Here is a 12,078-nt window from a genome sequence, read left to right on the forward strand (position 1 = left end):
TGGCTCCAAAGCTTCCCTCCTCTGCCACCCCCAGTCTCCACCCGCGAAGGGGCTTCTAGTGTGTGGAAACCTTTCCTCCTTCACGGCTCCCTCCCACTGGTGCAGGTCCCGTCCCTATGCTTTTGTCTCTGTTTATTCTTTTTTCTTTTGCCCTGCCCAGGTTCGTGGGGAGTTTCTTGCCTTTGGGGAGGTCTGAGGTCTTCTGCCAGCGTTCAGTGGGTGTTCTATAGGAGCAGTTCCACGTGTAGATGTATTTCTGATGTATTTGTGGGGAGGAAGGTGATCTCCGCGTCTTACTCTTCCACCATTTTCTTTCTGCCCCCCCCCCTTAGTCAGGTTTATTCCTTAATTTTGGGGGAGTTTTTTTGATGTGATTCCTAAAGGGATTTTTTTTTTACTCTCCCTTTCTGATATTTCATTGTTAGTGTAAAGAAATGCAACAGATTTCTGTATGTTAATCTTGTATTCTGCTATTTTATTGAATTATTTTATCAGTTCTGATAGTTTTGTGTGGATATTTTAGGGTTTTCTATATGTAGTATCATGTCATCTGCATATAATGACAATTTTACTTCTCTTCCAATTTGGATACCTTTTATTTATTTTACTTGTCTGACTGCTGTGGATAGGACTTGCAATACTATGTTGAATAGAAGTGGTGAGAGTGGGCATCTTTATCCTGTTCCAGATTTCACCAGGAAGGCTTTCAGCATTTCACCATTGAGAATTATATTGGCTGTGGGTTTGTCATGAATAGCTTTTATTATGTTAAGATATGTTCCCTCTATACCCACTTTGGTAAGAGTTTTATCATAAATGGATATTGAATATTTTTTTAATGCCATTAAGTTTTTAGGTATTTGGGTTTTTTTCTTCATATATATATTTTTAACATCTTTATTGGAGTATAATTGCTTTACAATGGTGTGTTAGTTTCTGCTTTATAACAAAGTGAATCAGCTATACATATACATTATATCCCTATATCTCCTCTCTGTTGTGTCTCCCTCCCACTGCCCCATCCCACCCCTCAAGGTGGTCACAAAGCACCAAGTTGATCTCCCTGTGCTATGTGGCTGCTTCCCACTAGCTAACTATTTTACATTTGGTAGTGTATATATGTCCATGCCACTCTCTCACTTCATCCCAGCTTACCCTTCCCCATCCCCACATCCTCAAGTCCATTCTCTACGTCTGCGTCTTTATTCCTGTCCTGACCCTAGGTTCTTCAGAACGATTTTTGTTTTTTAGATTCCATATATATGTGTTAGCATACAGTATTTGTTTTTCTCTTTCTGACTTACTTCACTCTGTATGACATACTCTAGGTCCATCCACCTCACTACAAATAAATTTCTTTTTATGGCTGAGTAATATTCCATTGTATATATGTGCCATATCTTCTTTATCCATGGATATTGAATTTTATCAAATGCTTTTTCTGCATCTTTTGTGACCCTGTGATGAATTCAGCTTGATCATGAGGATCTTTTCTATGCATTCCTGGATTTCGTTTGATAACTTTTTTTTTTATTGCAGTGTAGTTGATTTACAATGTTGTGTTAGTTTCAGGTGTACAGGAAAGTGATCCAGTTACACATAGATATATATCTATTCTTTTTCAGATTCTTTTTCCTTATAGGTTATTACAAAACATAGAGTATAGTTCCCTGTGCTTTACAGTAGGTCTTTGTTGGTTATTTATTTATATATAGTAGTATGTATATGTTAATCCCAAACTCCTAATTTATTCTTTCCCCCCCACTTCCCCTTTGGTAACCATAAGTTTGTTTTCTATGTCTGTGAGTCTATTTCTGTTGTTTATATAAGTTCATTAGTATCATTTTTTTTAGATTCCTCATATAAGCAACATCATATGATATTTGTCTTTGTCTGGCTTACTGCACGTAGTCTGATAATCTCTAAGTACATCCATGTTGCTGCAAATGGCATTATTTCATTCTTTTTTATGGCTGAGTAATCTTCCATTGTATAAATATGCCACATCTTCTTTATCCATTCTCTGTCAATGGACATTTAGGTTGCTTCCATGTTTTAGTTATTGTAAATAGTCCCACTATGAAAAATGCAGTGCATGTATCTTTTCAAATTATAGTTTTCTTCGGATATATGCCCAGGAGTGAGATTGCAGGATCATGTGGTAGCTCTATTTTTAGTTTTTTAAGGAACCTCCATACTGTTTTCCATAGTGGCTGTACCAACTTACATTCCCACCAACAATGTAGGAGGGTTCCCTTTTCTCCACATCCTCTCCACCATTTGTTATTTGTAGAGTTTGTTTGTAATTTATTTATTTAATTTATTTTTGGCTGTGTTGGGTCCTCATTGCTGCGCGTGGGCTTTCTCTAGTTGAGGCAAGCAGAGGCTACTCTTCGTTGAGGTGCGCAGGCTTCTCATTGCGGTGGCTTCTTGTGTTGCAGAGCACAGGCTCTAGGTGTGTGGGCTTCAGTGGTTGTGGCATGTGGGTTCAGTAGTTGTGGCTCACAGGCTCTAGAGCACAGGCTCAGTAGTTGTGACGCATGGGCTTAGTTGCTCTGCGGCACATGGAATCCTCCCAGACCAGGGCTTGAACCCGTGTCCCCTGCGTTGGCAGGTGGACTCTCAACCACTGCACCACCAGGGAAGCCCATTTGTAGAGTTTTTAATGATGGCCATCCTTATTGGTGTGAAGTGGTACCTCATTGTAGCTCTGTTGCATTTGTCTAATAATTAGCAGTGTTGAGTATGGTTCCATATGTCTTTTGGCCACCTGTATATCTTCTCTGGAGAAATGTCTATTTAGATCTTTTACCCATTTCTTGATTGGGTTATTTTTTTGTTGTTGAGTTGTATGAGCTGTTTGTGTATTTTGGAGATTAATCCCTTGTCAGCTGCATTGTTTGCAAATATTTTCTCCCATTCTGTAAGTTGTCTTTTCATTTTGTATATGGCTTCCTGTGCTACGCGAAAGCTTTTAAGTTTGATGAGGTCCCGTTTATTTTTGGTTTTATTTCCATTACTCTAGGAGAGAGATCAAAAAAAAATTGCTGCAATTTATGTCAGAGTGTTCTGCCTATGTTTTCCTCTAGGAGTTTTATAGTATCCAGTTGTACATTCAGGTCTTTAATCCATTTGAGTTTATTTTTGTGTATAGTGTTAGAAAATGTTCTAATTTCATTTTTTTACATGTAGCTGTCCAGTTTTCCCAGTACCACTTATTAAAAAGACTATTTTCTTCATTGTATATTCTTGCCTCCTTTGTTGTAGATTAATTGACCATAGTTGTGTGGGCTTATTTCCAGGCTTTCTATCCTGTTCCATTGATGTATATTTCTGTTTTTGTGCCAGTACCATACTGTTTTGATGAGTGTAGCTTTGTAGTATAGTCTAAAGTCAGGGAGCCTGATTCCTCCAACTCCATTTTTCTTTCTCAAGATTGTTTTGGCTATTCGAGGTCTTTTGTGTTTCCATAAAATTTTTAAATATTTGTTCTAATTCTGTGAAAAATGTCATTAGTAATTTGATAGGGATTGCATAGAATCTATAGATTGCCTTAGGTGGGATAGTCATTTTGACAATATTGATCCTTCCAATCCAAGAACACAGTATATCTTTCCATCTGTTTGTGTCATCTTCAATTTCTTTCATCAGAATCTTAACAGTTTTCAGTGTATAGGTCTTTTGGCTCCTTAGGTAGGTTTATTCCAGGGTATTTTATTCTTTTTGGTGTGATGGTAAATGGGATTATTTCTTTAATTTTTCTTTCTGATATTTTGTTGTTAGTGTATAGAAATGCAACAGATTTCTGTGTATTAATTTTGTATCCTGAGACTTTACCAAATTCATTGATGAGGTCTAGTATATAGTTTTCTGGTAGTGTCTGTGAGATTTTCAATGTACAGTATCATGTCATCTGCAAATATAACAGTTTTACTTCTTTTCCAATTTGGAAAAGAAGTCTTTTATTTCTTTTTCTTCTCTGATTGCTGTGGCTAGGACTTCCAAAACTCTGTTGAATAAAAATGGCGAGAGTGGACATCCTTGTCTTGTTCCTGATCTTAGAGGAAATGCTTTCAGCTTTTCACCAGTGAGTATGATGTTAGCCATGGGTTTGTCATATATGGCCTTTATTATTTTGAGATATGTTATCTCTGTGCCCACTTTCTGGAGAGTTTTTATCATAAATGGGTGTTGAATTTTTATCAAAAGCTTTTTCTGCATCTATTGAGATATCATATGGTTTGTATTCAATTTGTTAATATGGTGTATCACACTGATTGATTTGTGGATATTGAAAAGCCCCTTGCATCCCTGGGATAAATCCCACTTGATTAAGGTGTATGATCCTTTTAATGTATCATTGGAGTCAGTTTGCTAGTATTTTGTTGAGGATTTTTGCATCTATGTTCATCAGTGATACTGGCCTGTAATTTTCTCTTTTTGTGGTATCTGTCTGACTTTGGTCTCAGGGTGATGGTGGCCTCATAGATTGAGTTTGGGAGTGTTACTTCCTCTACAGTTCTTTGGAATATTTTCAGGATAGGTGTTAACTCTTCTTTAAATGTTTGGTAGAATTTGCCTGCAAAGCCATCTGGCACTGGACTTCTGTTTGTTGGGAGTCTTTTAATCACTGATTCAATTTCAGTACTGGTAATTGGTCTGTTCATATTTTCCATTTCTTCCTGGTTCAGTCTTGGGAGATTGTACCTTCCTAAGAATTTGTTTATTTCTTCTAGGTTGTCCATTTTATTGGTGTATAGTTGCTCGTACTAGTCTCATCCTCTGTATCTCTGTGGTGTTAGTTGTAACTTCTCCTTTTTCATTTTTAATTTTATTGATTTGGGCCCTCTTTTTTTCTTGGTGAGTCTGGCTAAAAGTTTATCAATTTTGTTTATCTTTTCAAACAACCAGCTTTTAGTTTCATTGATCTTTTCTACTGTTTTCTTAGTCTCTATTTCTGTTCTGTTCTTTATGATTTCTTTCTTTCTACTAACTTTGGGTTTTGTTTGTTCCTCCTTCTCTAGTTGCTTTAGGTGTAAGGTTAGGTTGTTTATTTGAGATTTTTTTTTTGTTCCCTGAGATAAGCTTGTATCACTATAAACTTTCCTCTTAAAATTATTTTTGCTGTGTCCTGTACGGTTTAGAATGCAATGTTTTTGCTTTCACTTGTCTCTAGGTATTTTTTTTATTTCCTCTTTGATTTCTTCAGTGATCCATTGTTATTTAGTAGCATCTTGTTCAGCCTCCACGAGTTTATGTTTTTTGCGGGTTTTTTTCATCATGTAGTTGATTTCTAATCTCATAGTGCTGTGCTTGGAAAAGACGCTTGATATGATTTCAGTTTTTTTAAAACTTACCGAGGCTTGCTTTGTGGCCCAACATGTGCTCAGTCCTGGAGAATGTTCCATGTGCACTTGAGGAGAAAGTGTATTCTGATGCTTTTGGATGGAATCCTCTATAAATATCAATTAAGTCCATCAGGTCTAATGTGTCACTTAAGGCCTGTATTTCCTTATTGACTTTCTGTCTGGATGATATGTCCACTGATGAAAGGTCCCCCACTGTTACTGTTGATTTCTCCTTTTATGGCTGTTAGTATTTATGTTATACATTGAGGTGCTCCTGTGTTTGGTGCATATATATTTACAACTGTTATATCTTCTTCTTGGATTGATCACTGTGTAGTGTCCTTCTTTGTTTCTTGTAACAGTATTTATTTTAAATTCCATTTTGTCTTCTGTGAGTATTGCTACTTCAGCTTTCTTTTGATTTCCATTTGGGAATACCTTTTTTCCCTCCCCTCACTTTCAGTCTGCATGTGTCTCTAGGTCTGAGAAGTGGATCTCTTGTAGACAGCTCACATACAGATCTTGTTGTTGTATTCATTCAGCCAGTCTGTGTCTTTTGGTTGGGACATTTAATTCATTTACATATGGTAGTTATTAACATGTATTTTCTTACTGCCATTTTGTTAATTGTTTTGGATTTGTAGGTCTTTTTTCTTCCTTTCTTCTTTTGTTCTCTTGTGATTTGATGACTGTCTTTAGTGTTGTGTTTGGACTCCTTTTTCTTTTCTGTGTGTGTATCTACTATAGATTTTTTTGTTTGCAGTTACCATGAGGTTTTGATATAGTAGTCTATATATATGTACGTAATTGTTTTAAGTCTCTAATCTCTTAATTCCAAATGTGTTTCAAATATCCTGCATTTGTACTCTCCTCATGATTACTGGCTTAGATATCATATTTGTGTGTAGATGATTTCCTACCTTTACTGTATGTTGCCATTACCAGTGAGCCTTCCCATTTTGTAATTTTCTTGTTTTAAGTTGTGGCATTTTCCTTTCCACCTGGGGAAGTTCCTTTAGCATTTCTTGTAAAGTTGCTTTGGTGGTGCTAAATTCTTCTAGTGTTTGCTTGACTGTAAATCTTTGGATTCCTCTGTCAAATCTGCATGAGAGCCTTGCTGGGTAGAGTATTCTTGGTTGTAGGTTTTTCCCTTTCATCACATTAATTCTATCGTGCCACTCCCTTCTGGCTTGTAACAGTTCTGCTGAAAAATCAGCTGATAACCTTATGGGGATTTCTTTCTATGTTATTTGTTGCTTTTCTCTTGTCAATTTAATGTTTTTTCTTTGTTTTGTCAATTTGATTACTGTTCCTCCTTGGGTTTGTCCTGACTGAGACTCTCCTCCTGGACTTGGGTGACTGTTTCCTTTCCCATGTTAGGGAATGTTTCAGCTTTTATTGCTTCAAATATCTTCTCAGGCTCCTTCTCTCTCTCTTCTCCTTCTGGGATCCCTATAATGCAAATGTTGGTGTATCTGATGTTGTCCCAGAGGTCTCTTAAACTGTCCTCATTTCTTTTCATTATTTTTTCTTTATTCTTCTCTGTGGCAATGATTTCCACCACTGTGTCTTCCAGCTCACTTATTCATTCTTCTGTTTCATTTATTCTGCTATTGATTCCTTCTAGTGTTTTTCATTTCAGTTATTGTATTCTTCAACTCTGTTTGGTTGCTCTTTACATTTTCTAACTCTTTATTAAAAACTTGTGGGCTTCACTGGTGGCACAGTGGTTGAGAGTCCGCCTGCCGACACAGGGGACACGGGTTCGTGCCCCGGTCCAGGAGGATCCCACATGCCGCGGAGCGGCTGGGCCCGTGGGCCATGGCCACTGAGCCTGCGCATCTGGAGCCTGCGCTCCGCAGCGGGAGAGGCCACAGCAGTGAGAGGCCCACGTACCGCAAAAAAAAAAAAAAAAAAACCCTTGTAACTTTCTCACTCTGTGCACCCATTCTTTTCCTGAGTTCTTGGATCATCCTTGCAATCATTACTCTGAATTCTTTCTCAGGTAGATTGCCTATCTCCATGTCACTTAGTTGTTCTTGTGGGGTTTTATGTTGTTCCTTCATCTGAAACATATTCCTCTGCCATCTCATTTTGTCTAAATTTCTATTTGTATGTTTATGTATGTGGAAGGTTAGTTATGTTTCTTAACCTTGGAGAAGTGGCCTTCTGTAGGGGATGTCCTATGTGTCCCAGAAATACACTCCCTTCTTGTCACCCAAGGGCCAGGGGCCAGCTGGTCCCAGTGTAGGTTCTGATCTGCATTTGCTGACTTGGTTCTGCATGCTGCTGGATCCTAGTTCTCTTGCTTCTATTGTCTGCCCCCTGGTGGGTGGGGCTGGCCCAGAGGCTTGTGCAGGCTTCCTGGTGGGAAGGGCTGATGCTTGCCCACTGGTGGTGGGTGGGGCTGGGTCTTGGCCCTCTGCTGGGCAGGGCCATGTCAAGGAGCATGTCTAGAGGTGACTGTGGGCTCAGGAAGTCTTTAGGCAGCCTGTCCGCTGACGGGTGGGGCTCTGTTCCCACCACGTTGGTCATTTCACCTGAGGCGTCCCAGCACTGCAGCCTACAGGCTGTTGGGGCCAGGTCTTGGTGCCAAAATGGCAGCCTCCAGGAGAGCTCACACCAACCACCAGTGTCCTTGTCCCCATAGTGAGCCACAGCTGCCCCCTGCCTCCCCAGGAGACCCTCCGAGACCAGCAGGTAGGTCTGACCCAGGCTCCTATGGAGTCACTGCTTTTGCCCTGGGTCTTGGTGCACACAAGAAATCGTGTGGGCCCTCCAAGAATGGAGTCTCTGTTTCCTCTGGTCCTGTGGAGCTCCTGCACTCAAGCCCCACTGGCCTTCAAAGCCAAATGCTCTGGGCAGTCCTCCTCCCAATGCCAGACGCCCAGGCTGGGGAGTATGACATGGAACTCAGAACTCTCACTCCTGTGGGAGAACTTCTGCGATATAATTGTTCTCCAGTTTGTGGGTTGCCCACCCAGGGGATATGGGATTTGATTATTTCACAAGTGTGCCCCTTCTACCATCTCGTTGAGTTTCTTCTTTATGTCTTTGGATTAGAATATCTTTTTTAGTAGGTTCCAGTCTTTTTTATCAATGGTTGTTCAGCAGTTAGTTGTGATTTTGGTGTGCTCATGTCAGGAGGTGAGCTCAAGGTCCTTCTATTCTGCCATCTTCATGATGTACATACTCTTAATTACTGATTGATAGATTTTTTTTTTACAAACCAGTGCCATATCAACAGGCTCAACAGCACCCCTTCACAGTAGTAATAAGGAAGTCTAATTGTGCATCCATAACAGAACTTCCTTCAGCACCAACTGGGTAATAACCACTGGGATTCTGAGTGATGCAGGATGCCTCAGCAACACTGGCAGGAGTCCTTGTCCAGCTTCTAGAAGCTGTCTGTGTTCCTTGAATCATGGCTCCCTACCTCTGTCTTCAAAGCCAGCCACGGCAAGATGAGTCCTTCTCACCTTGCCATCCATCTAGTCTTCTGACCCAGTTTGCTAGTATTTTGTTGAGAATTTTTGCATCTATATTCATCAAAGATATTGGCCTGTAATTTTCTTTTTTTTATATTGTCTTTGTCTGGTTTTGGTATCAGGGTGATGGTGGCTTCATAGAATGACTTTGGGAGTATTCCTTCTTCAGTCTTTTGGAAGAGTTTGAGAAAGATCAGTATGTTTGGTAGAATTGCCCAGTGAAGCCATCTGGTCCTGGACTTTTGTTTGCAGGGAGGCTTTTTTTTCTTTTTTAAATTACAGATTCTATTTCATTTCTAGTGATCAGTCTGTTCAAAATATCTATTTCTTCTTGATTCAGTTTTGGTGGATTGTATGTTTCTAGAAACTTTTCCATTTCCTCTAGGTTGTCCAATTTGTTGGTATATAATTGTTCATAGTATTCTTTTATGGTTTTTTGTATTTCTGTGGTATCAGTTGTTTGGTCTCTCTTAATTGGATTTTTTTTTTTGGGGGGGGGGCCACATGGCATGTGCGTGGGATCCTTGTTCCCTGACCAGGGATCAAACCCACACCCCCTGCATTGGAAGTGCAGAGTCTTAACCACTGGACCACCAGGGAAGTCCCTGGTCTCTCTTAATTGTTAAATGGAAAGTATAGACTCTAAAATGATATCCATACAGTGAAAAATAATGAGGTCTTATTCACTGAACATTTCTATGTGCCCAAATCTGTGCTAAGCCAGTAGTCTTCACACATCCTTACTAAATGTTGTCATCCCCACTTGTTGAGATTTAGAAAAACTATCTTGGTAGGGTCATTTGGATCACAACAATAGTATGATATGGAATTTAAACCGAAATGTCAGACCTCTATTTCCAGGATCTCAGTCAACTTGCTATTTAAGATCCTTATATATATGCATGGATTAGGATGCAAACACAGAAAAAAAAGAGCAATGTCTGCATTAGAGTAAAAGGGTTGTGGTTGTTTTGTTCTTTATTTAAGAAAAAATGAATTACTGGCATAAAAATATATGTAATAAAAGTTGGGAGAAGAAAAAAAAACCGCATTTAAAAAACCTACCTGGGGGCCTCCCTGTTGGCGCAGTGGCTGAGAGTCCACCTGCCGATGCAGGGGACACGGGTTCGTGCCCCGGTCTGGGAAGATCCCACATGCCGCGGAGCAGCTGGGCCCATGAGCCACGGCTGCTGAGCCTGTGCATCCGGAGCCTGTACTCCGCAACGGGAGAGGCCACAACAGTGAGAGGCCTGCGTACCGCAAAAAAAAAAAAAAAAAACTTACCTGGGTTTTATGACTGGATGGACCTTGAGACTTGTATTGCTGTGGTTGCTGGGTTTCATTTTTATTCCTAAACCTTTATGGTCTTCTGGTCCCTGTGAAAGTTAAGAGAAAGTTAAGGTGGCAAGAAATCCACCGACATGCCCTCTGGCCCTCACCAAGTTAGATAAAAGTGCTGCCCTTTGTATCAGAGGAGTGGTAGCTTTCCCCAAGTGGTGTGGTGATCAGTTTGCTCTGAGCCGTCTTAAATCCCACCCCATCTCCTTTTTTATCTAGGGAGGGCTGTTCAGGCATGTTGCTATCAGTAAGGTAGCCATCCATATGAAGGGTGAACCTGAAACTTTCCACCCACTTGTCTCATGCCCCCCTCCCACCAGCTGCCCGGGAGATGATGAAGCTAATCACATTCAGCCCTTTAACTTGTGCTCCTTTTACAAGAACATTACTTTAAAGCCTAGTAGGAAACTACATGTTTGTCTCATTGGGAAAGCATGTCCTCACTCAAACCCCTGCCTCCTTGTTTCCCAAAAGTGACTTTTTTTCGTTTCTAACAGATATCTGCAAACGAAATCGAAATGCTTTTGATGAGGTTGCCACGCATGTTTAAACAGGAATTCACAGGCGTGGGAGCAACGCTGGAAAAAAGGTGGAAGTTGTGTGCCTTTGAAGGAATTAAAACTACCTAACTGTGAAGAGCAGCAAAGTCTCTGGATATGAAACTGCCTGAACCCAGCCAGGACTGTGCAGTGTGAGCCCAGGAGGTTTGGGGCTGGTCCAGCGCAGGACCTTTATGGAGCCATCAGAGCCTGACTTTAGTTACATCTGTGGCGTTCTCTTGTGAGTGGAAATGTAATTGTGTACCAGTTCCCTAAAACAAACAAAGCTTCATACTGTGACAGATCTGTTTGCTATGAAAACCAACGATTTCCACAGTCATGATGGCAAAACCTTAAAATATGCTACATTTGAGAATAGCTCACCAAGTAAAATATTTAAAGTTAATGATGGTGTGGCAATGGTTGTTGCTAGGCTACAGAGTTGTTGTATATGTAATCTATAGCTGAAATCATTCAATGACATTTTCCTGGAAGTCTTTCTGTTTTAGTAAAAAAAAAAAAAAAGAGAGGAAAAAAAGTAATTTTACAGTGAGAAAAAAAATCATACCAAAAGAAAACTTGAATATGTGTCTGAACAGTTACTGTATTTTATAAATTAAGTTATATGCTGTTCTAGGGACTTTTGCCTTATTGAAGAGGCAGAAGATGTGATTGGACTCCTTGAGAATGCTTTACCAAGAATATTATTTTTCTAATGTAACAATTCTCCATCATAAGTTCTTTTAACATGGACTGCATAACAATTTTCATAAAATGTAAATAAAAGAAAAACTAGTGCTACTGTCTTGTACTTGGTATAAAATTCAGGTTTCTGCATCAAAATAAACATTCAGTAAATATTCCTGTTACAAATTTTATAGCAAAGATATTAATTTTTTTCAATAAATATGACTTCTACCATATTGGTTTTGCAAATTGTTCTTTGATATATTTTCATTCTTCCTTAAGAAATATTTTTCACATTATTCAGTCCCATCTCACAGACCATCATTTTTAAATGATTAAACAAATGCATGAGTGACATTGAGACAAAACGTTATTTCAAACAGGAATATATAAAAATCATAAAGTGGAAAGTACTAAGAAAAGGAGATTATACAGCATTAGAATAGACAGTATTTGAAAATACCAAGATGATATGACATCCAAATGTAATCAACATAAATTTTACCGTTGTTTTGTGTCCTCATGCATAGGAACAAAGTAGCCAATTAATTCGTTAATATTATTAATTCCTGGATTTACTTATTTGTATGTTTTCTGGAATACATACAAGTTAGAAAAGGAATTAAAGAATTCATATGTGGACCAACAGTTTAGAGAGAATTTGGGCTTCCCTTCTTT

General features: G+C 39.2%; 1 protein-coding gene across 9 annotated transcripts in view; it reads left to right on the forward strand.

The window, feature by feature from the left end:
• Positions 1-11,635, forward strand: part of ENOX1 (ecto-NOX disulfide-thiol exchanger 1) — a 615,060-nt gene extending 603,425 nt beyond the window's left edge. For 6 of the 9 annotated variants that reach the window (XM_059042210.2, XM_067016825.1, XM_059042200.2 and 3 more), the window contains one exon: positions 10,672-11,635. In XM_059042210.2, the coding sequence (XP_058898193.1) occupies positions 10,672-10,803 (132 nt within the window). In that variant the 3' untranslated portion in view covers positions 10,804-11,635. The remainder of the gene's footprint in view (positions 1-10,671) is intronic. The other 3 variants (XM_067016827.1, XM_067016828.1, XM_067016821.1) reach the window with 1 other exon arrangement.
• Positions 11,636-12,078: the final 443 nt, after the last annotated feature.

The sequence above is a fragment of the Kogia breviceps genome, chromosome 16, assembly GCF_026419965.1.
Source record: "Kogia breviceps isolate mKogBre1 chromosome 16, mKogBre1 haplotype 1, whole genome shotgun sequence".
NCBI classification, from domain to species: domain Eukaryota; kingdom Metazoa; phylum Chordata; class Mammalia; order Artiodactyla; family Physeteridae; genus Kogia; species Kogia breviceps.